This window comes from Mya arenaria, chromosome 10, assembly GCF_026914265.1.
Source record: "Mya arenaria isolate MELC-2E11 chromosome 10, ASM2691426v1".
NCBI classification, from domain to species: Eukaryota; Metazoa; Mollusca; class Bivalvia; order Myida; family Myidae; genus Mya; species Mya arenaria.
This window is the reverse complement of record NC_069131.1, coordinates 43,515,122-43,541,332: the sequence shown is the minus strand read 5'-3', so window position 1 is coordinate 43,541,332 and position 26,211 is coordinate 43,515,122. Positions and strand designations below refer to the sequence as shown.

At 36.3% G+C, this 26,211-nt stretch overlaps 1 protein-coding gene and 1 long non-coding RNA gene across 9 annotated transcripts in view; both read left to right on the top strand.

Moving 5' to 3' along the window:
- The window catches only part of LOC128204272 (myosin-IIIb-like), an 87,253-nt gene that overhangs the window by 9,367 nt on the left and 51,675 nt on the right, over positions 1-26,211 (top strand). For 6 of the 7 annotated variants that reach the window (XM_052905680.1, XM_052905677.1, XM_052905679.1 and 3 more), the window contains 13 exons: positions 1,615-1,753; positions 2,131-2,222; positions 2,763-2,877; positions 4,863-5,010; positions 9,765-9,882; positions 14,555-14,672; positions 16,431-16,502; positions 19,461-19,596; positions 22,060-22,285; positions 23,396-23,560; positions 23,856-24,001; positions 24,913-25,026; positions 25,264-25,336. In XM_052905680.1, coding sequence (XP_052761640.1) covers positions 1,615-1,753; positions 2,131-2,222; positions 2,763-2,877; positions 4,863-5,010; positions 9,765-9,882; positions 14,555-14,672; positions 16,431-16,502; positions 19,461-19,596; positions 22,060-22,285; positions 23,396-23,560; positions 23,856-24,001; positions 24,913-25,026; positions 25,264-25,336 — 1,662 coding nt within the window. Of the gene's footprint in view, positions 1-1,614; positions 1,754-2,130; positions 2,223-2,762; positions 2,878-3,873; positions 3,885-4,862; positions 5,011-9,764; positions 9,883-14,554; positions 14,673-16,430; positions 16,503-19,460; positions 19,597-22,059; positions 22,286-23,395; positions 23,561-23,855; positions 24,002-24,912; positions 25,027-25,263; positions 25,337-26,211 lie in introns of those variants that run through there. The other variant, XM_052905683.1, reaches the window with a different exon arrangement.
- Positions 10,284-12,128, top strand: LOC128204274 (uncharacterized). Of its 2 annotated transcripts, none has more exons than XR_008256146.1 (4): positions 10,284-10,767; positions 11,043-11,220; positions 11,533-11,597; positions 11,819-12,128. It is a non-coding gene; the product is annotated as an uncharacterized LOC128204274 (long non-coding RNA). The 2 variants fall into 2 exon arrangements; XR_008256147.1 differs by having other exon boundaries at positions 10,300-10,767; positions 11,043-11,189.

Sequence of the window (26,211 nt, the reverse complement as noted above, 5' to 3'; positions counted from 1 at the left end):
GCATACATATACCCGCAATACTGTAGTAACTCCTTACATACATATACCCGCAAAACTGTAGTAAATCCTAACATACATATACCCGCATTAGTAAATCCTTACAAACACATACCCGCATTAGTAAATCCTTACATACATATACCCGCATTACTGTGGTTAATCCTTACATACATATACTGGCATTACTGGAGAAAATCCTTACCCTGCATTACTGTGGTAAATCCTTACATACATATACCACCATTACTGTGGTAAATCCTTACATACATATACTGGCATAACTGTAGTAAATCCTTACATACATATACCCGCTATACTGTAGTCAATCCTTACATACATATACCCGCATCACTGTAGTAAATCCTTACATGCATATACCCACATTAATGTAGAAAATCCTTGCATACATATACCTGCATTACTGTGGTAAATCCTTACATACATATACCTGCATTACTGTGGTAAAACCTTACATACATATACTGGCATTACTGGAGAAAATCCTTACCCCGCATTACTGTGGTAAATCCTTACATACATATACCCGCATTACTGTGGTAAATCCTTACATACATATACCTGCATAACTGTAGTAAATCCTTACATACATATACCGGCATTACTGTAGTAAATCCTTACATACATATACCCGCTATACTGTAGTAAATCCTTGCATACATATACCCGCATTACCGTAGTAAATCCTTACATACATAATTATACCCGCATTACTGTAGTTAATCCTTACATTCATATACCTGCTTTACAGTAGTAAGTTCTTACGTTCAATTTGTAATAGATGCTTGCACCCAGGAACTTTATACTTGGTGTGGCAGTTGGTCATGATTAGTAGATGACCCCTATTCAGTTTGAGGCCAGTAGGTCAAAGGTCAAGGTAGCAATGACCTTGAAGTGAAAAACGGTTACCGCGCAATAACTAAAGAATGCTTGCACCCAGGAACTTCATACTTGGTGTCCCAAGTTGGTCATGTCCAGTAGATGTACCTATTCATTTTGAGGCCAGTTGGTCAAAGGTCAAGGTTGCCTATCAATTCACAGGATTATTCAAGTTTGAATAACAATTTAATGATATTTGTACCTATTTCACACCATCATTTGATCCTTATTTATTAAACATTAATAAAAAGTAACAAAATTGTCAAATTTCATTGGAAAGTGTGTCCCATATGACATTTGTATTCTCATCTCAAAGGTCAAGGTCGCATTTTGTCAATGTTGAACAAGACTTATTATCTTAGCCATAAGATTGCCTCATAGCATGAATTCACTTGTTAGTAATTTGTTCAGATAAATGGGATTTTATTCAACATACATCTTACATGAATAATGGCTTTCGATCCCACAAAGCCCAATCAGGGGCATTTATCATGTTCAATGACAGCTCTTGTCTTATTTATTTGTTAGGTGTTTTCGTAAGTTTGGTGTAGGAGTTGATTTAAACAAAAACCTCCTGACCCCCTCCTCCAAACTGTTCAATTTGAAAAAAGAACAGTAACATGCATGTAATATATTATACATTATGTTAGCTTTGCAGTTTCTTGAAAATAACTCCATCCATTACAGCGTTTACATTATATTTTTATTTTTTTGCAGATTGGCCAGATGTATGGGAGGGCAAAAACATTGTCAGAGTTACCTCCCCATGTATATGCTCTTGGTTCCCGAGCCTTCCACAGTCTACAGAGGGGAGATGGGAACCATGCCCTGTTAGTCAGTGGCCAATCAGGGGCAGGTAATTTTTAAGGTTATAAGTTACCTCCCCATGTTTATTACTCTTGGTTCCTGGGCCTTCCACAATATACAGAGAGAAGATGGGAACCAGACCATGTTAGTCAGGTGAGATAATAAGGTTGAAAATTATGTTTTCTTAACCTCTTTACCTGCTTAAGTTGGAAATCAAGCTTTTCCCATCTATCCTCTGTAGACTGTGAAAGGCCAAGGAATCAACCAAAACATTGCTGGTCAATGACAAGTCAAATCCTTTTTTATCTCGCCAAAAAAATGAATCAAAGAATTTCTTAAGAGTTATTGATTAAAAATTTGTCACAGGAAACAATTTTAATTAATTATTATAGAACCTAAGTTTTGTATGGTATCTTATTGATCTAGGTAAGACAGAGATTACTAAGATGCTGGTAGCTCAGGTGGCACGCCTTTCTCAGTGGACAGGCGAGTATTTCCTGCAGGAGAAGATAATTGAGGTAACCAATGTTTGTGTGTTGTGTATGATAACACTACGAAAGATGTGGGCGGCCATGGATTGATTTTTTTTTTTTTACCTTAGATTAAAAGCTAATTCTGCTATTGCTAATTCTGAGCAGATATTATTTTTGTAATTCTATCCGTTGTCACAACTTCATGTACTGAACCTATATTTTTATGTCCCAACCAACTATGGGGTCATTATTTTACTTAAATAGATAAAAGCCTTTAGATTTAAGTTGATGCCTTTATCATAACCTGATAATATTATTGTCATCTGCTCTGTGATAAAACTCATTGGTGATAATTTGAAACTGTAAGAGATATTAACATTAAACCTGGTACAGATACACATGACCACTATAACTATTTGCACATGTGCTTCAATTTCCATTACTCTGGCCTAAATGTTTGTTAAATTATGCCCCTTGATCAACTGAAAACAAATACAAGCATTGTTACCTGCTTGTGGTGGTGATGTTATAGTCATGTTAATGCAACAATAGTCCTTTCTAATGTCATTCTTTTCTACAACTCAGGTGAATCCAGTGTTAGAGGCATTTGGCAATGCAAGCACTGTGTTAAACAGCAACTCCAGCAGGTTTGGCAAGCTTATAGAGCTCATCTTCTCCGAGGGTGGTGAACTCATGGGAGGTATGTTTATAGAGCTCTTCTTTGAGGGTGGGGAGCTCATCATCAGAGGTATGTTTATAGAGCTCAATTCTTAAAGGGTGGGGAACTCATGGAAGGTATGTTTATAGAGCCCATCTTCATCACGCATGGGGAACTCATGGGAGGTATGTTTATAGAGCCCATCTTCATCACGCATGGGGAACTCATGGGAGGTAAGCTTATAGAGCTCATCTTCATCAAGCATGGGGAACTCATGGGAGGTATGTTTATAGAGCACATCTTCATCACGCATGGGGAACTCATGGGAGGTAAGCTTATAGAGCTCATCTTCTTCACGCATGGGGAACTCATGGGAGGTAAGCTTATAGAGCTCATCTTCATCACGCATGGGGAACTCATGGGAGGTAAGCTTATAGAGCTCATCTTCATCACGCATGGGGAACTCATGGGAGGTAAGCTTATAGAGCTCATCTTCATCAAGCATGGGGAACTCATGGGAGGTATATTTATAGAGCACATCTTCATCACGCATGGGGAACTCATGGGAGGTATGTTTATAGAGCACATCTTCATCAAGCATGGGGAACTCATGGGAGGTAAGCTTATAGAGCACATCTTCTTCAAGGGTGGGGAACTCATGGGAGGTAAGCTTATAGCGCACATCTTCTTCAAGGGTGGGGAACTCATGGGAGGTAAGCTTATAGAGCACATCTTCATCAAGCATGGGGAACTCATGGGAGGTAAGCTTATAGAGCACATCTTCTTCAAGGGTGGGGAACTCATGGGAGGTAAGCTTATAGCGCACATCTTCTTCAAGGGTGGGGAACTCATGGGAGGTAAGCTTATAGAGCACATCTTCTTCAAGGGTGGGGAACTCATGGGAGGTAAGCTTATAGAGCTCATCTTCTTCAAGGGTGGGGAACTCATGGGAGGTAAGCTTATAGAGCACATCTTCTTCAAGGGTGGGGAACTCATGGGAGGTAAGCTTATAGAGCACATCTTCTTCAAGGTTGGTGAACTCATGGGAGGTAAGCTTATAGCGCACATCTTTTTCAAGTGTGGGGTACCTCATGGTAGATACAGGGAAGAGGCAAATAATGAATTTATTGTATTGTTTTAGTTATCTTGAAAGTGCAGGTAAGTGGAATTTTTTTCTCAACAATGTGTTTTAATTGAATTGCAATCTACATGTATGCACACAAATTGGTCACATGGTGGCCCCTAGCAAGCCAAGCGCTTCCTCTGGGTGTTTTTGTTTCCTTCACAACAACATACCACATGCTGGCTTAACAATAACATCTTAGTATGGTTAGTAATATGTTGAAATAACTTGTTTAACAATCCTTCACTCAACTTAAGATAGAATTTTAGTACAAACAAGTTTTTGCAAATGCATTCTACTTGTAATACATTATTAGAGTTTTGAATTCGCTCAAAAAGATTAACAAGGGGGAATAAGTTTGAAAAAGTGTCTACTTACCCATTTGAGATTCAACATAAGAATTTACCTTGGGAAGAAATCTTGCAAAAGTAAAACAACAAACAATTAAAGATGCACTCTTATTCCCACATAAGATTTACCACAATAAATACTTTTGTTTTAATTTCCAAAAAGGGTGAATAAATGTCGAAAACAATGGTTCTTATGAAGGATACCGAGTTTAATTTGAAGGAAATGAGCATAAAACACGGTTTTTTCTACCTTATGGGACTATTGTAGACAACAGTAAATCTTTTAGCATTCACCAATCTTTTAATATTTTTGCGCTTTCTGCTATTACATACACGGTTACAATCTTGTTATTGGTAATTAATATTTTCCATAAGTGCATTATTTATTAAGTAGTTAGAGGTTTATCAGTCAATATTTATGTTTGTTATACATGTGTATGTATTGATTTTGAGTGTCACTTTAATATTACAAAGTCTTCATGTTGTTGTTTATTTCATTATCTTCATAATCATGAGTTCATAATTTGTTTTTCATATGCTTATGTAAATTTTAGCTGAGATAACAGAACACATGTTGGAGAAGAGCCGTGTTACTAGACAGGGGCCTGGGGAGAAAAATTTCCACATTTTCTACAACCTCATGTGTGGTTTCACCCCTGAGGAGCGGCAGAGATACTTCCTGGACCAACCGGAAAAATACAGGTACAGATGTAATTATGCCCCCGAAGGTGGGCATATTAAAATCGCACCGTCTGTCCGTCCGTCCTTCTGTCCGTCCGTGTGTCCGGCTCAATAACTCGTGTCCGGGCTGCAATTTTCCCTTGTAAGGACTGATTTTAAAATAACTTGCCACATGTGTTCTACATTCCAAGAGGACGTGTCGCGTTCAAGACCCATGTCCCTACCTCTAAGGTCAAGGTCACACTTAGGTGTTTATTCACAATGGAATGCTGTATATAAGGACATAATAGTGTAGGTTGTCAAATATGGGTGTTTTTTTTATTTTCAGAGGCAATTTAAAATGACTTGCCATATGTATTTGACACGTAAAGGCAAGATCAACTTTTCATGTACTGACCTTGTTCATAGGTCAATGTCACATTTGGGGGCATTCGTCACATACTGTGACAGCTCTTGTATTTATTTATCTTAGCCAGTTAAGTTCACAAAGACAAACACAAATCGTAAATTTCCTAAAGACAAACTCTTTCTATAATTTTTAGCTCGACTATTCGAAGAATAAGGAGGGCTATACTACTCGCCCCGGCGTCGGCGTCTGGTTAAAGTTTTAGGGCAAGATAGGATTTTCACTTTTAAGTCAAATACCCTTCCTTCGATTGACCTAATACTTCACACAGTTGTTCAGGGCCAGCACATAATGAAGTTAAATATCTCCATATTATCCATTTTACAAATTATGGCCCCTGATTGACTGTGGAACTTAGGTTAAAGTTTTAGGGCAAGTTGGGATATTTATTGATAACTTCTATACCCTTCGTTAAATTGACTTAATACTTCACACAGTTGTTCAGGACCATCACACAGTGAGGTTACATAACTCCATATTATCCTTTATACAAGTTATGGCCCCTGATGGACTTAGGTTAAAGTTTTAGGGCAGGTTAAAGTTTTAGGGCAAGTTGGGATTTTCACTTATAAGTGCAATACTTTTTATTCAATTGACTTAATACTTCACACAGTTGTTCAGGGCCATCACATAATGAGGTTAGATAACTCCATATTATCTTTTATACAAATTATGGCCCCTGATTGACTATTGAACTTAGGTTAAAGTTTTAAGAAGGTTGAGATATTTATGCGAAACTTCTATACCTTCATTTAATTGACTTAATACTTCACACAGTTGTTCAGGACCATCACACAATGAGGTTTCATAACTCCATATTATCCTTAATACAAGTTATGGGCCCTGATTGACTTAGGTCAAAGTTTAAGGGCAGGTTAAAGTTTTAGGGCAAGTTGGGATTTTAATAAAAAAACTTATATACCCTTCATTCAATGCACTTAATATTATGCAGAATTATTGACGACCATCTTACAACAAGTAACATAGCTCCATTAAAACCCTACATACAAATTATGGCCCTTGAATGATTTTTTTTTTTTTAATTTAATTTCCTTTGAGAGGCACATTTTTATATTCTTAACCCCATTTTCGTATTAAAAAATTGCGTCATTGTTCCTGCAGACTGGGAGGGCAGCATCAAAGTCACCATATGTATTGAATAATTTTAGCTTTTTAGCTAGGTTTGACATAAAGAGATCAAACTTGGTAAATACAAAGAGTTTATGGAGACCTTTTATTGGAATGCGTTTGAGGCCCCTAGGATCAAAGTCCAGGTTACTATTAGTAGAAAAAGGGTTGTTATTGAATAACTTAAGGGTCTACATATTTTGACCAAACTTGGTATATAGGAAGAGTTTATACAGACCTTTCCTGAGATTGTGTTTTTGGCCCCGAGAGTAATGGTCTAGGTAAAGGTCTCTGTTGCTAAAAATGGAAAAATGGTTAGTACTGAATAACTCAGTGAGGGTTGACATAGTGTGACCAAACTTGGTATATAGGACAAGTTTATGCAGAGCTTTCATGGATTGCTTTTTATACGCCCATCTTACGATGGCCGTATTATGGGAACACCCATGGCGGGTGGGCGGCGGCGGCGGGCGGGCGGGCGGCTCCACAATGTTGTCCGCTCTCTAACTTGAACATTTCTCATCCAATTTCCACCAAACTTCATGAAAGTGTTTGTTGGTGAAATATCTAGGTCAAGTTCGATAACCAGCCAAATCGCTTTAGGAACTCCAGAGTTATGGCCCCCTGAATTTGTCAAAATTGGCCATTTTAGCTTTGTCTGCTCTCTAACTTGATCATTTCTCATCCAATTTCCACCAAACGTCATGAAAGTGTTTGTTGGTGAAATATCTCGGTCAAGTTCAATAACCAGCCAAATCGCTTTAGGCACTCTAGAGTTATGGCCCCCTGAATTTATCAAAATTGGCCATTTTAGCTTTGTCTACTCTCAAACTTGAACAGTTTTTATCCGAATTTCACCAAACTTGCTACTATAAATGTTTGTTGGTATATATTCTTGGCAAAGTTCTATAACCAGCCAGGCTCTTCAGGATTATGGCCCTTGAATTGGTGAAAATTTGCCATTTTTGCTTTGTCCACTGTCTAATTTGAACAGTTATCATCTGATCTTCACCAAACTTGCTGAAAATATTTGTTGGTAAAATAAATCGGTCAAGTATGATAATCAGCCAAATGCCCCGAAGCACTTCAGGATTACTGCCCTTGCCATTTAAGCTTTGTCTACTCTCTAACTTGAACAATTCTCATCTGACCTTCACCAAACTTGCTGAAAATGTTTGTAGCTATAAAATCTTTACCAAGAATGTTTGCCGGTATAAATGCTTTGCCAAGTACACACTGATTGTCTCTTGGGTACGATTAAGGATGAATAATTTTTTTCTACTGTTAATGCCATATTGTGCCAAATCATTTGCTTCTTGAAAAGCTTGCTTCTCAAAGGGCCAATGTGACAGTAAGTTGTCTTAGAATCCAAGAAATTATTGATGGGCGTATTTTGTGAGTGTCACTCTTGTTGGCCCCTTAGAGTCAAGGTCACTGTGTCTAAAAATAGATTATTGTTTCAGTAATGGTTGACATACTGTGACTAAACCTGATATGTAGGAAGAGTTTATGGATGACTTCCATGGGATTGTGTTTGGGGCCCTTAGGATCGAGGTCACTGTTACAAAAAATAAAAGAAAGCAGTTGAAACTGAATCTCTTCTGCCAATCATTAAAAACCTGGTTTTGTCACATCATGATTCTTGTTCACTTTCTTATTTGATTGTTTTATTGCTTTTGACAGGCACATAAAACATTGTTATTGTATTCACTTCTAAGTCAAAGTGGCGTAGTCGAGCGTGCTGTCTTACGACAGCTCTTGTTCTATATTATTCTGCAGCCTCATGTGTGGTGATACACCTTTTATAGGCAGATATAGTTCCTGGACCAGCCTAAAAAATACCTGAAAATTATTAGATCTGGGGAAAAAGGATGATCAAAAAAAAAAAATGGTGACAGATTTTTGCCTACATCTTGCAACATTTGTACAACTTTACCTGTTAAAAGTACATTTAAGTACCGCTATTCCAAACACCGTTTATCCAAAATAATTGCTATTTCAAATTTATTTTTTTGAATATTTCATAGTTTTTATACCAAACTGCATCAGCTTGATGTGCTAATGAGGCACAATAAGTGTTAAAGAATGACATTAAGCACGGGTATGTAACAAACATCAGTGACAAATAATGAGTGATTTTTCAAGTTGTGTAGTATGTATATAATGGCTGGTTAACTCACTCTGAATATCATTTGAAATGTCAATCTCATCAAATTTGAGATCCACATTACTCACTTGACCTGCTACCAAGCAATCCTGACTTAACATTTTACAGCACCAATAAATACACTGTCATTTTCCAAAAATTCGTTAATCTGAAATATTCTATTCTATATTTTTTATCTGGGTCTTGACAACTTCGGATTTACGGTATTTAAATATATATAAAAAAACCCATCTTTGACCAGCTTGTCAATAACAGAGATACATCTTTAACAAGTTTGTCTTTAAAAGAGATACATCTAAGACAAGCTTGTCCTTAACAGAGATACAACTTCGACCATTTAGTCTTTAAATGAAATACATCTTAGACCAGCTTGTCTAAATAAGAGATACATCTTGGACTATAAGTATCTTCCATGGTCAAGAGTGTAAGATAGGTTCATTCCGACTCGAGCATAGGGCGTTTTGCAGAAACGATGTTAACCTTGTTTCCGCAAAACACCCTGCCCGAGGGTTGGGATGATCCTATGTTACACGAGCGGCTATGGTAAATGCTTTTTCTCCCACCTCAGTTAATCAAAATTAAGTAAAATTACATTTTTAGCTGAAACACTTTTGTGCGTAGTGAAAATAAATGCGTATGGATATGTGATAATTCGTGGTTGTCATGGATATGTGCGCGTAGTGATTAGATTATGTTAAAAGTCAACTCGGGTCTGTAAATAGTTCTGAGGAGAGTGAAAACTTTTTTATGGTGATATTTGAAGCGAGAAATAATCATTAGCATTCTAAATATTGCCATATTAAGACAAGGTTTCTATGATGCTACAGATGACAAGGGAGGTAATTACAATATGATGACCATTAAAAAGGAGTTCCATACAGATACATCTCAGATCAGCTTGTCTACAAAAAAGATACATCTTTGATCAGCTTGAACATTACATGTACATCTGAAATTGTAAATTCTGTTTATTAGGTAAAATAATATACATATACTGGGTAATATAAAATTTCTTGATCCCTGAACTCCCAACAAATATTTTTGTAACATGAAGCTTAGTTGAATACTTTACAGGATCATAGACCCCGGCCATGGCGCCCCCGTGATTGGCAGCCAGATTGCATTTGCTCAATATAAGGAAGGCATGGATAATCTTCGACGTGTTATGCCTGTTGTGGGATTCACAAATCAGGTTTGAATCTGTTACCCATGTTCTTCAAATTTTATAGAAGTATATTTTTAGTGAAATACCTAGGTTGTTATTCACAATTATATTTCAAGGATTTAGAGGTATTTTTCAAAAATCTTAATCTGAAACTTGTCATATACGCAATATTTTAGCACTTGATAGTTAGTACAAGCACTGGCAATATTATCACCTGATTATTTTATCATTACTATATGTGCATGGCCTTTTATTATTTATTACAAACACAGTCAACAACTTTATAAGACAATTTTGATTTTAAGAACATTTCCAGCATTTAGTAATTTTTTATGTCCCCCTTGGAATAAGAGGGATATATTGCTTTGTAGGTCGGTAGACCAAAGCTTGTCCGAGTGATAATTCAACAATTTATTGATGGATGGTCATCAAACTTGACATAAAGGTTGGGCCTGACCAGTAGATGACCCCTAATGATTTTAGGGGTCATTGGGTCAATAGTCAAGGTCACTGTGACCTTGAATGATAAAAGGTTGTCTTAGTGATGACTCGACAATACATCAATCCGACCTGTCAATCAAACTAATCATTATTGACCAATGAGAAAGCTGCAAATTATTCACCGAGTCCCGTCCGCCATCTTTACCCACAAACACAGCAGCGATAACTGTTTACAACCGGACATTTTATTGAAGTTTTAAGACTGATTTGTGAAAAGGGTTAAACGATGCGGATGGGGAATATGTTATGCAGATTAAGGTGTCCGGAGGGACTAAATGGAGGCCGATTTAAACGATTTCCGACGTATAATCCGATATTGAGAAGTGCAAATGCTGGATTAAAGCCTGTGGACGGCCACAAGAGAAACTGAATGTCAACAGGATAAACAAGCACGAAGATGTCTGCTCGAAGGTTAGTAAATTAAAATTTGGTTTTATCGTAAAACGATCAAAATTCAATCATTTCAATTATAATTCTGAATTCTGCAAATCATGCCAAATGTTTATTTTGTTTACTTTCTTGTGTCCTAAATATTGACCTCCATATGGAGATCATGCTAGTTGACAGTTTCCATCAGGTTATGAATGTGTCAAGTTTAAACTACTGTTTTATTGTATAATATGTTACTGACTGACATTGTGGAGTCTTGTCACACTAATTATATTTTACTATTATGCATATTTAAGCACTTTCATGGAGGAAATGGACCATCTAAAGAGTATCCTGACCCACTATCAGCTGATGGCTGGAGAATAACATCTTCAAGAACACTCCCCACAAAGCGGTCACTTGGAAAGGAAACTTATGGCAGCATTTATACACAAAATGCAAGTGTATGCATTTAATACAAGATATCACATGCCTGTGCGTTAGAGTTTTATTTATCTTTATGGAGTGCGCGGAAGACTTGAATAACATGTACCATGTAGGATAAATTGCAAAACTGAGACTGTATTATTTTGTAGACTTCTACTCATTTTTAAAATGCCACTGTTCCTTTTTCAATACAAAACAACAGCATTATAGTTACATATATTTTAATACAAGTATTTTGTATGTTACAGAAAAGAACACTCAAAAGAACTGAAGAAAACATTATTACACGGAAATTACACAGTTTTTTTGTGTGTGTAAATTTGCATATAAATATATCAACATAACAATAATTTCTTTCAGAGAAAAGCTGGTCCAGGATCCTGCAGACACTGTACCAGGAGTAGAAACACAGACCGAATGTCCATGTAAGTGAAACCAACACTCTAACAATGCCTATGATCTTGTTGTCAGTTCTGTTTTACTTGGGTCTTCACAGGTTGTGTGGTATTTAACGGTGTGAACTCTTTCGGTAAATCAATAGGTGCTGCATTTCAAACAGAGGTATTCCCACACTCTTGAGAAATGGTAGGAGTCAGTTTTAAACATCTTGTCTTAAATGTAAAATTTATTATGCATTTATTTTCAGGGACGTCACCTTTGGATGTTTGCACTTACCGCTCAAAATGCTTCCCTAAAAGAACAGTTGTCACAAAAAGAAGTCCAAGTTGAAGAATAACAGTCTGCACTTTCATCAAAGTGTTGTGAAATTCAGATTTTAAAGCAACTGGTGGGAATTTAAACAAACTGTAAATGTCGATATAGTTCTGCTCAAAGAAGCAATAGTTACAATTTGTTTAAATATTATACAGGAATCATATGATTTTATTTCTGCTTCTTTGATATAATTGAATAACTGTTAGTTTATTCATGTTTGGAATAAAGCATTGTAAAGTGAATTGTGTGTTTGTAGTTCATTTATTTAATTAGATTTAAAATTTGTAAACTTGGTCTGTGTATCTATCTGGCAAAGGACAGGTTTCCTTTACCGACTGTGCTACTATGACTTGGTTCACTGGAACTGGCTTGATCTTTGATCCCTTTGGCACATTCCATTGTTGGGGAATACTTGTGTAACTTTGTTGATCAGGAACATGGGTGAAGTTGTGCAACTTCCTGAAGTGATTTGATTAAGCCAACCACGTGGGAACAATGACCGCTCAATCTATAAAAAAAAATGAAAACAGAGATTGTTGACAAGTTATCAAAACAAAAGCATGATATCATGCTGTGAAATTGGCATGTGTTTATCCTACACTGACCCATGAAGTATCATTTGACTTTCCAGATGTTAAATGTCTAAAACGAGGCAGTAACTAGAAATATGAAAACCAATAAATTGAAATACAACATACAGTATCTTACTTCTTTCTTTACTCGACGACTTGAAAATATTTTTTTCGCATTCCGTATTACGGCATGAAATGTAAAAGACATGGCGATCCAAAATTGCTTATAATTCACAATGTATATTTAAGAATAAAATTACTAGTATAATAACATTTGTTAAATACAATTGGAAATTCACATACCCTGGTTTTCATGAGCAATACCTATATCGTATGGAATCCCTCTCCACATCGACACTTAACATATGATGCTTGTCGTTTTTTCTCATTGAAGGCCAGCATCTCGCGGTAACATGGCAGATATTTCCTCTTCCAAAACTTTAATGTCATGAATATAACCTTGTAGAAAGTAATTTAATCCCTTTTCTTACACCTTTCCCGATAATTTGGCTTGATCTGGTAAATATTTAACTGATATATTGTCCGAAATCTTCGCGAGAGAATCGGATTCTGATGCTATCGTAGCAGCGCGTGAGCCGCCATTTTGAATTTACGCTTGGGGCGCATAGTAACAATATCTAAGGGGGCGGAGCTTATCTTGGCATCTCGGATCGATGTATGCCTGCACCCATGGCCCCCAAACTTGACTTGGAGGTTGGACCTGACCAGTAGATGACCCCTATTTGTTTAGGGGGTCATCGGGCCAAAGGTCGAGGTCATAGTGACCTTTAATGCGAAAAAGTTAACAACGCTTTTCCCAGTGATATCTCAACAATGCCGTGATCAACAATGACCTATGATGATTATCAATCTTGACATCTTTAGGTCATAGAGTCAAAGGTCATGGTCATAACTCATATTTATCATTACAATTTTGTCATATTTACTTATTCCCTGCTGCTAAGAGGCTACATTTTTACCAGCAAATATCAGTCATCATCTGAACATGATAAAAACTGTACCTACTATTCTCACACTTTGAATGGTCATAATCTTAAAACTGCCTCAAAGGCATCCAATGTCAATGACAAATCCTCTTTCATTTCGGTCCATGCATATTTCATTCAATTGTCCAAAAAATGCTACTATTCACTATTTGCTAGACTTGCATCTGGATCAAATACATTATTCACAAAAGTTTTTTTGTTGTAATCTTTTAGAAAGTTCTTTGTTAAATGATTATTGGAATATTTATACTTGTAACTTTAGCTTCAAGGCAAAATTGGATTGTCAATGTGATGATTTCAAACTTCCTATTTATTGTTATCAGATAATATAAACACTGGGTTAACCTTGATTGAACAAGAGAAATAGAATTTATGTTACCATTTTACAGCACATTTTTTACCAAGAAATAAAAGTTATAGAATGGCAAAATACCAGGTGGTTAGGAAGGTCGTCATGAACAATTTTGTATCAATGTTTTTATTCGATGTCATAAATTCAATAGTATTATATCTATTGTTATGAAACTTGGTCAGGATACTTGTCTACATGTCTTCTTGAAAATTTATAAAAATGTGTCACCACAGATAAAAAATTGAATCATAAAATTTGTTAACACCTTATTTCACTTGCTCTTCTATAAACGGTTATACACAATTCCTAATGCAGAATTTCATTATTTCAATCATAAGCTCAACCTTTTTATCCTATCTTCATGACTTTTGGTAAGAATTTTTGCATTTAAGACACAATCTATTGCCAATAGTTCTGCTTCAAACTATACAATAAACAGGGATAAAAAACAATTTTTAATTATTGCCCACTTATCAAACATCCTATTGAAAAAATGCCATTGTCAAAATGGAATGTGCTAATAATGCTGCTTACCAAATTGCTCTGTTATGTTTAAATAATCAACATATAAACACAAGCATAATGTAAAAGTTCTCTATATGGTCATGACAGGACCTAGAGATCATTGTCGCCCTCCTGGCAGCCACATTCTACCTATTTAAACATTAAAAATGGTCAGGCGACCTGATTGAATTATGTCCTAGGGAATTTCAAGTGAATGTTTTTGTATATAACAGGATCTTGATGTGGTATTTGCCCTGTTAGCAGCTATCTTACACCTGTGTAACATTGAAATGGCTGTGGAACCAGAGTCGGGCGAGGTGATTGTCATGAATGAGGAGGAGATTGACTTTGGTGGGTATGACTAGTGATGTTGTAATGATCAAAACTTATATGAACAATCATTGATGCACAACAGGTGCACAACATTGGCATTGATAGAGAATGATAATCCACAATATTTTTTCATTGAACTTACTATTTTTAGCTTGACTATTTCGAAGAATATGGAGAGCTATACTACTAACCCAAGCGTCGGCGTCTCTTATAGGCCTTTATTATTTGACTTAGAAATTCTGGTTAAGGTTTTGCGTGCAAGCACACATAGGTTAATATCTCAGCAAAAACTTCAGGTATTGCATTGTGACTTGATACAATGGTACTCAACCATCCAACCTACTTAATTAACCAATTTAGATAACTCTTGTTTGCATTTAATGCAAATAATTGCCCTTTATTATTCGACTTAGAAATTCTGGTTAAGGCTTTGCGTGCAAGCACACGTAGTTTAATATCCCAGCAACTACTTTATGTATTGCATTGATACTTTATACAATGATACTCAACCACCCAACCTACTTGAATAACCAAGTAAGATAACTGTATTTGGCAAATAATGGCCTTTTATTATTGGACTTATAGATTCTTGTTCAGGTTTTGCATGTAACCACATTTCAGTCAATATTTTGAAGCAAATGCATCATGTATTGAATTGAAACTTTACACATGGGCTCCCAACATTCAGCCTTCTTAATTAATCTAGTCAGATAACTCTCTCTTGCATATAATTTAAATTCTGCCTCTTTATTGTTCGACTTAGAAATTCTGATTAAGGTTTTGAATGTTAGCACAAATAAGTCATTAACTCAGCAACTACGTGATGTATTTCATTGAACTTTAAACAATCAAGTATGATAACTCTATGTTGCATATAATGCAAATTTTGTTCCTTTTCTGGGTAAAGTTTTGCATTTAGTCATATGTTGCAGTAATCCATGCATGTTTCACTAACCCTAGCCCTAACCCTTCTGTAGGTCCAGACTGAAGAACAATTAACATCTGATAACATATTCTAGTGTCAGTCCTTCTGTTGGTCCAGACTGAAGAACAATTAACATCTGATAACATATTCTAGTGTCAATCCTTCTGTTGGTCCAGACTGAAGAACAATTAACATCTGATAACATATTCTAGTGTCAGTCCTTCTGTTGGTCCAGACTGAAGAACAATTAACATCTGATAACATATTCTAGTGTCAATCCTTCTGTTGGTCCAGACTGAAGAACAATTAACATCTGATAACATATTCTAGTGTCAACCCTTCTGTTGGTCCAGACTGAGAAACAATTAACATCTGATAACATATTCTAGTGTCAATCCTTCTGTTGGTCCCGACTGAAGAACAATTAACATCTGATAACATATTCTAGTGTCAATCCTTCTGTTGGTCCCGACTGAAGAACAATTAACATCTGATAACATATTCTAGTGTCAACCCTTCTGTTGGTCCAGACTGAGAAACAATTAACATCTGATAACATATTCTAGTGTCAACCCTTCTGTTGGTCCAGACTGAAGAACAATTAACATCTGATAACATATTCTAGTGTCAATCCTTCTGTTGGTCCCGACTGAAGAACAATTAACATCTGATAACATATTATAGTGTCAACCCTTCTGTAGGTCCAGACTGAAGAACAATTAACATCTGATGACATGTTCTAGTGTCAACCCTTCTGTTGGTCCAGGCTGAGGAACATGTTGTTTTCCAGCATCAATGTTACTGTCTCTCCAGACTGAAGAACAATCTTAATGCTAACATCTGATTTCCAGCGTCAACCCTACTGTCCGTCCAGGCTGAGGATCTCATTGCAGTGCTGCTGTCCAATGTTAACTGGGTCAGAGGTGGGTAGAATTCTGTCTTAGCTAACTGAGTATTGTAGACTGTGTATGGGAAACTGGAGAGTGTTTATATGACAGTCATTGAACCCTTACCCTTGGCATCAACATTTATAATAAGCTGTGTTATATAATATTTTGATAACATTTTACCAGTGCCAGGGTTGTGGGCTTGTGCTGATTTCTATCACAGTTTTGTTGTGTTAAAGATTTGTCAATATTTACATTCATACTTGATTTTCTGAAGAATAAAATTTGTGTTCATTTTGCATGAACCGGTCGACCTATCGTGACCTTTTTAGGCGGAGTTTTGCAAAAAAGCAACGCTCTGATTGGGCGCTTGTGAATCACTGTGCGTGAAGATCTTACTACGTTCTACTTTTTGCTAAATATAGCATGGCACATGTACACAAACGACTGATAAAATGACACAAATGTGTCCAGTTTTAAAATTTTGACTTGTCAAATAATGTCGAAATGCATTAACTCATCATTAAAATGATATAATGGTATCTCTCATATTAAAGAAGAACATTTTAAAATTGCATAACTTATTATAAAACAACATTTAAATACATGAAATGATCAGAACCTTTCAAATTGACACTTTTCGAGTAAGAACAATCGTCTAAAAGTGTCAATTTGAGAAGACTTGCACATCATTAATCTACAGTTGGATGGAAAACATTAAGAGACAACAAAACAAAAATAAAATTATGACCCTATTTTTACCTTAAACTGCTAAACTGAACGTAATCCATAAAATCATGGTGACAACATTTATTATGCCCACTCACATTGGTCATGCATATGTAAAACAGGAGTTAAAATGTATCGATATTTTTGTTGATTAAAACAAGAATATTACAAAGGAAATCATTATTACCACCATATATATTACAGTAACTACCAACTGAGAATGTTTATTGTGTATTATAGAATGTTTATTGTGTATTATAGAATGTTCATTGGGAATCAGAGAATGTTTATGGAGAAGCGGAGAATGTTTATTTGGTATCAGAGAATTTTTATAGGGTATCAGCCAATGTACATTAGGTATCAGAGAGCTCGAGTGCTAATGGGGAATAAGAAAATGTATATAGGGTCTTAGAGAATCATTATGGGGTATCAGAGAATCATTATGGGTTGCAAGAATGTATATTTGATACCAGAGAATATTTATCAGAGATGTTAATTTGGTACTAGAGAATTTTTATGGGGTATGAGAGAATATTTTTGGGGTATCAGAGATTGTTTATGTTGTATCAGAGAATGTCTATTGGTTATCTGGTACTGGATAATGTCTATTGGAATATGGGAGAATATTTATGGGTATATTCAGGGCTCTCACTAGGCTGAAATTTTTGGGAGAAGTGACTTCTCCCTTCAGTCAATTTAGGGAGAAGTGGGGAGACTTTAGGGAGAAGTGATACTTTTCGTAACACCTGATACAAAAACTATGCCATACCACACACCTAAGTTTACATTCACATTCAAATTAATTGCTATAACTATATAAAATGTTCACAAATAATGTATCATTTTTGGCTCAGCAAAAGTGTATTTGTCAATGTCACATAGTTTATCTCCAAATAGCATCTAAAATGAATCAAACACCAAGACAGCTAAGGATTTGAAACAATCAAAATGACCTTATAAATGAACTGTCAATATAGTAGGGGGACGAATCTTATTTTGGTACGTTCGGGATGGGTACGAATGTCACATTCAGCTACGCTGTTATATGCTTGTCTCTGGTTAAATGATTTTCAATATGCTGACATTTAAGAACCAAATGACATTTAAATCACTGTTCTTGATGAAATTTTAACCAATACATAATGGGAGGTTGAAAAATATAACTCGGAAAAATGTTCTGACAAAATGGCGATCTCGCCGATTTTAAAGTTATCAACAGGAGAAAAATACTGTAAGTAAACACTACATAAAGCAAAAAAAGAAGATATTTTTGTGTTTACAAATCATTTTTTATCATTTCATTTTATCATGAACAGTTCACTTAAACCAATCAAATATTTGTTGATACGTCATGTTATTGATTTTCTTAGCGCCACCTTGCCGATGGCCCGAGATGGTTATGACCGTCTGCTTCAAAAGCAACAATGTTTAAAATGTCCCGCATTGTTTGTTCAATACATATATCAATTACTTTTTAACTTCTTTAATGCTTAACAAGATTTTTCATAATTATGTCGCCTTTTCAATCTGATTAAAACAAACTTATTTCATTTGATCAGGGACTTCTCAATGTACATTCTGATTGGTTGACCATCAATAGCTCCGCCTACTGGATGACACGGCCCAATTATCGGATTAGGAGATTACCTAATTTTATGAATGGCTAATTGTGGTGTGTTGACTAATGTGACAGTGGCCAAAGACTGCTGATTGACAGATTTACAATGTGCTATTTTTTCGGCGAAGTCAATGTCGCTTTGATGATACAAATGGGCGAAGTCTGGGAATTTTAGGCGACCACTTCGCCCAAGTCGCCCCCTCGCGAGAGCCCTGATATTATATGGGTATCAGCGAATGTCCATGGGGTGTCAGTGAATGTTTATTTGATAGCTAGAGAATGTTTTTTTGGGTATCGGAGAATGTTAAACAGGTGAGAGAATATTACATGTGTATTAGATATGGTTTATGGGGTAACAGTATAAAAAGCTACCAACAAATTGTTAAAAAGGTTTGTAATTAAAAGGTGAATTTGATGTCTTTAGAGAGCTCAAATACAATTGCTTGCATATGTTTAATAACATGTGTTTTCTTATTATGCTGCTCTCCTATTTGCTCTAACCAAACATGAGCATGTATTTTCTATATACACTGTTTTGTTCAAAGAATATCAAATCCTTCAGCTAGGCTGTAGATGAGACCTACACCTTGACTAATGGCCTAATACTAAAGTGAACTGTTTTTATTGAATTAATGTTTATATTACAGGAGAACGTATTGTGTATATCAAGTCTTTAAGCCAGGCTGTAGATGGGAGAGATGCCCTAGCCAAGGCGCTCTACAGTAAACTTTTCTCCTGGATCATACAACAGATCAACTTCATGTTACATGAGGATGAACGCAGGTAATGGTGTGTCCTATAATGTTACATAAGGATAAAGACAGGTAATGATGTGTCCTATACATGTTACATGAGGATGAACGCATGTAATGGTGTCTCCTATACATGTTACATGAGGATGAACACAGGTAATGGTGTGTCCTATACATGTTACATGAGGATGAACGCAGGTAATGGTGTGTCCTATACATGTTACATGAGGATGAACGCAGGTAATGGTATGTCCTATACACATTACATGAGGATGTATGCAGGTAATGGTGTGTCCTATACACATAACATGAGGGTGAATGGAGGTAATGGTATGTCCTATACACATAACATTAGGATGTATGCAGGTAATGGTGTGTCCTATAAACAGGAAAGGGTGTGTCCTATATACTGGAAATGGTGTGTCCTATACACAGGAAATGGTGTGTCCTATACACAGGAAATAGTATGTCACAGGAAATGGTGTGTCCTATACACAGGAAATGGTTTGTCCTATAAACAGGAAATGGTGTGTCCTCTACACAGGAAATGGTCACAGGAAATGGTGTGTCCTCTACACAGGTACACATAACATGAGGATGAATGCAGGAAATGGTATGTCATATACACAAGAAATGGTGTGTCCTATACGCAGGTAATGGTGTGTCTTATACTCATTACATGAGGATAAACACAGAAAATGGTGTGTCCTATACATGTTACATGAGGATGTATGCAGGTAATGGTGTGTCCTATACACATAGCATGAAGATGTACACAGGTAATGTTATATCCTATACACATAGCATGAGGATGTATGCAGGTAATGGTATGTCCTATACACATAACATGAGGATGTACACAGGTAATGTTATGTCCTATACACATAAAATGAGGATGTATGCAGGTAATGGTGTGTCCTATACACATAACATGAGGATGAACGCAGGAAATGGTGTGTCCTATACACATACCATGAGGATGTATGCAGGAAATGGTGTGTCCTATACACATAACATGAGGATGTATGCAGGTAATGGTATCTCCTATACACATAACATGAGGATGTATGCAGGTAATGGTATGACTTATACACATAACATAAGGATGTATGCAGGTAATGGTATGTCCTATAAACAGGAAAGGGTGTGTCCTATACACATAAAATGAGGATGTATGCAGGTAATGGTATCTCCTATACACATAACATGAGGATGTATGCAGGTAATGGCATCTCCTATACACATAACATTAGGATGTATGCAGGTAATGGTATGTCCTATAAACAGGAAATGGTGTGTCCTATACACATAACATGAGGATGTATGCAGGTTATGGTATGACTTATACACATAACATGAGGATGTATGCAGGTAATGGTATCTCCTATACACATAACATGAGGATGTATGCAGGTAATGGTATCTCCTATACACATAACATAAGGATGTATGCAGGTAATGGTATGTCCTATAAACAGGAAAGGGTGTGTCCTATACACATAACATAAGGATGTAGGCAGGTAATGGTGTGTCCTATACACATAACATGAGGATGTAGGCAGGTAATGGTGTGTCCTATACACATAACATAAGGATGTATGCAGGTAATGGTATGTCCTATACACATTACATGAGGACGTAGGCAGGTAATGGTGTGTCCTATACGCAGGTAATGGTATGTCCTATACGCATAACATGAGGATGTAGGCAGGTAATGGTGTGTCCTATACGCAGGTAATGTTATATCCTATTCACATAACATGAGGATGTAGGCAGGTAATGGTGTGTCCTATACGCAGGTAATGGTATGTCCTATACACATAACATGAGGATGTAGGCAGGTAATGGTGTGTCCTATACACATAACATGAGGATGTAGGCAGGTAATGGTGTGTCCTATACACATAACATGAGGATGTAGGCAGGTAATGGTATGTCCTATACACATAACATGAGGATGTAGGCAGGTAATGGTATGTCCTATACACATAACATGAGGATGTAGGCAGGTAATGGTGTGTCCTATACACATAACATGAGGATGTAGGCAGGTAATGGTATGTCCTATACGCAGGTAATGGTATGTCCTATACACATAACATGAGGATGTACGCAGGTAATGGTGTGTGCTATATGCAGGTAATGGTGTGTCCTATATGCAGGTAATGGTGTGTCCTATACACAATGTACTGAAGAATTTTAAGATTTTTGTTATTATCCAGATTATTTTTTAATTTTGTACAAAAAAATTAAGAAAATGTATTGACTAAATAGAATAAGAGACTTAAGCTTGTTGTGCTTTAGAGTTTTTTTAAGAAATTGGTGCCAGTAATTAAAATTTTGATGTAGAATAGTTACACATTTTGCAGTGACTGTGTTGCAAAAGTTTTCAGTGACTGCTAGGCTTTTACCATTTTGTTAGCTTTCTTTTCTGTTGATATATTTTTGCCGTCTTCAAATTCAGTGTACCAAAAACAAATACTTTGAATTGCAGAGAAGGCCGAAGGTACACGATCAATATTCTTGACATGGCAGGCTTTGAAACATTCCCTGTGAACAGCTTTGAACAGTTGTGTATAAACTCTGCCAATGAAAGGCTTCAGCATCTGTTTAATGAACGAATATTCTCACTGGAGCTTCAAGAATACACGGCAGAAGGACTTAAGCAACCAAAGGTCAAGTACGCCAGTAATGATGATCTGCTCAACATGCTTTTTCAGGTAACGAGTGTAAATGTATATTATATGTTTAATTTGATAATGAAAACTGAGCGGGCTTAAGTCTCTTAGACCCCAAGGATAAGAATTTATGAGCCATATACATGTTATGTTGTCAATCTAACAAAATGTCGAAAGTGATATTATACTGCCAAGTGTGAGAATATTTACTTTTCATGGACCATAAAATTGGGATCATCAGTCAATTCCGTAAATGACTGATTAAAAGACACACTTTTTTTCCTCAGATTTTTATGTAAAAAAATGCCTGCGTCTTTAAACCAGTAATAAGCTTTTGACCATTTTTTCTGAGGTCGATTTCAGGCCGAAATTTTGTTCAGATTTATGTAGAAAGGGATATCACTTGCGTCCTATCGATCAAGTTAAAACAGCAGTTGAGTAAGAAGTTTGTTATTTTTAAAAAAATTATTGTAGGATTAAAATTATTAAAATTATTCAATATTATTTTGTTTATACCAATAATTAAACATGCATATAAAGAAGCAAAGCTGTGCACTGGAGAAATATTTTGTCAGTGGTATGATAAGGTGTGAAAAACTCACACTGCCTTTAAGCAGTTTAACATACCAATAGTACAAACTATTGCAATAACGGTCTTGTTTTTTCGCACTTTGCCACGTTCTTTATACTTTCCTGTAGGTTTTGACATTTTGAGAGGAAACACATACATAATAAGGTTTTTGCTTTACAAAACTTTTCATTCTCGACAGGTTATCATTTACAAAACACCGTCAGAAAGAATAGATTGCTTTGTATGGTTTAAAATAACCATCCCCATTTTCACGAAAAACAAAAATTTCGTCACTGTCAACAAACATGGTGGCCGATATTGGGAGGCGATTTTTACATTTTTTCTATGTGTCCTAAAACCCGAAACATAGATTTAAAGTTTTTTTTTAGTTTTTGACAGATTTTTTGGCCTGCATCTTATAACCCCTATCGTCTTACAACCAGTCATTTTCGGTACCTTTATATTATATTTTATATTATTGTATGGTCTATTTTACATTATTCTTTTTGAATGGACATGTAAAAATTATCTAAAGAGTTGAATACTTGGTGTGTTTTACAGTCATGTATATTCCATTGCAGAGGCCTATATGTATATTTTCACTCCTGGAAGAGGAGTCTAGCCTTGCCCATTCCTCTGACCAAACTCTGCTAGATAAATTGACCAAGCATATGGGCAAAAATGACCATTTCCGGCGGGCGAAACACAGGGAATCAGCATTCAGTGTTGTACACTATGCTGGTGTGGTGTGTAGCAGTTTCATGATTTTTTTATTCAGATATGTCAGAGTAAAAATTTAATTAAGCAGGAAATGCGATTGACCACAAAATCCTAACAATATTGATTTTTAATATTTTGGAAACAAATTTAAATTTTGGAAATTCTAAATTCAGTTTTGATATTAAACAAGCTATGGTTGAAATATATCTTGCACAAAAACCAAAGCTTTCACTGTTATAAATACATCAACATGTTACAAAAAAAATGCAGATGTATGGTTAAATGTTTCAAATTCTATGGCTATATGCACTATACATGCAGGTTGCTTACAACATAGATGGTTTCCTGGAGAAGAACAGAGACACACTGAGTTCCAACATGACAGCCTTGATGGAGAACTCCCGTAATAACCTTGTGAATGAGCTCTTCACTGCTCGGGTGTTAGAGACTGGCACACTGGATATGAGGTGAGACTTTGTCTTAAAAACTGGTATTTCAATCAATTTAAAATATCATAAAGGTATAGGATCTGTCATGAGTCGTAATATACTCATTTTTTTTCAACAAGTTTTGGAAAATTGTAAGTTAGCGGGCCTTTGACGAGCTTATTTACATATTTCCTGGATGAGTTCAATAAAATTGTTATTATATGATGACAAGTACCTGATTCTTTTTATCACTTGCCATTTCCGATAAAAAAAATAAAATTCAAAAAGGCCTTCCTTTCTCACCTGCCCTGATGAGATGAATACCACAAACTGACAAAGCAATTCCATTTTCCATGCATTGCAGAAATGTAGTACACGGAATGATTTAAAACAAAATATAAGTCTGATCATTTTGTTCCATTTATAAGGAAATTGAATAATAAGATGATATCCTGTAAAAATCACAACATAAACAATATACTTTTAACAAAATTTGCTGTCTTCTCGATTGTGACGTCACACCCAGTTTGATGACATCATAATTTTGTAATATGCCCTTGACGTCATTTCCTGTTTGAAAACAGAAAGTGACTAAGGTTTTAAGTACTGGTATATTTTTCATGAATTCAAGAGGAAATATCACTTTTCCTTTTATGATTTAGATAAAACAAAAACTACTCTATTCAAATATATCTTGATTGTAATAACAAAATAAGAAATAAACGTATGTCTTGTTGGAATATAACATTTTTTTTTTTTTCCAATTATGTTCTTTACAAACATGCAGAGTGATATAGTTATATTACACATCTGTAATATATAAAAATATGTTAGAAGAGTTATAAATAGGCAACGGCATTGTAGCATTGCCCCCATGGCTTACAATTTGGAACAGGAGGATCAAGAATAACCAGAGTGTCTTCCTACATACATGTATCTCTGTATTTTAGACATGGTTCTAGTCGCGGCAGCTGGAAATCCCCAGCATTCAGTCAGCCCCCGGCCAGACAGTTTGCCCCAGGGGATAGTCTGTCACGACAGGCAGGCAGGAAGATCAGACAGAAGTATGTGCACCATCCATAAAATTAATATGAAAGTGTTAAAGTTTGTACTTAAGCCAGTTTGACCATAGTGAATTTACTGTTATCTTACAAGAAAACACGCATTTTGAGTGGAATGAACAGAAATGCTAATAGTGCAAAAAGAATTCATTGTTGGTGACTCAAGTAAACTTTAAATTAGCAAATATGAAATAAATTCATGCATAATTTCATGTATAATGTGTAAGTTATGGTTTTAAGGATGAAGGAACAGAAGACATTTACTGATATTCCAGTAACAGCCAACCCCAACACAGCCAGTGCCCATTTTAAGGTAGGTACAAACCCCAACACAGCCAGTGCCCATTTCAAGGTAGGTACAAACCCCAACACAGCCAGTGCCCATTTTAAGGTAGGTACAATCCCCAACACAGCCAGAGCCCATTTCAAGGTAGGTACAAACCCCAACAAAGCCAGAGCCCATTTTAAGGTAGGTACAAACCCCAACACAGCCAGTGCCCATTTTAAGGTAGGTACAAACCCCAACACAGCCAGTGCCCATTTTAAGGTAGGTACAAACCCCAACACAGCCAGTGCCCATTTTAAGGTAGGTACAAACCCCAACACAGCCAGAGCCCATTTTAAGGTAGGTACAAAGCCCAACACAGCCAGAGCCAATTTCAAGGTAGGTACAAACCCCCAACGCAGCCAGAGCCCATTTTAAGGTAGGTACAAACCCCAACACAGCAAGAGCCCAATTTAAGGTAGATGCCAACCTTAACACAGCCAGTGCCCATTTCAAGGTAGATGCCAACCCTTACACAGCCAGTGTCCATTTTAAGGTTGGTACAAACCCCAACACAGCCAGTGCCCATTTTAAGGAAGGTACAAACCCCAACACAGCCAGAGCCCATTTTAAGGTAGGTACAAACCCCAACACAGCAAGAGGCCATTTCAAGGTAGATGCCAACCTTAACACAGCCACTGCCCATTTTAAGGTTGGTACAAACCCCAACACAGCCAGTGCCCATTTCAAGGTAGGTACAAACCCCAACACAGCCAGTGCCCATTTTAAGGTAGGTACAAACCCCAACACAGCCAGTGCCCATTTCAAGGTAGGTACAAACCCCAACACAGCCAGAGCCCATTTTAAGGTAGGTACAAACCCCAACAAAGCCAGTGCCCATTTTAAGGTAGGTATAAACCCCA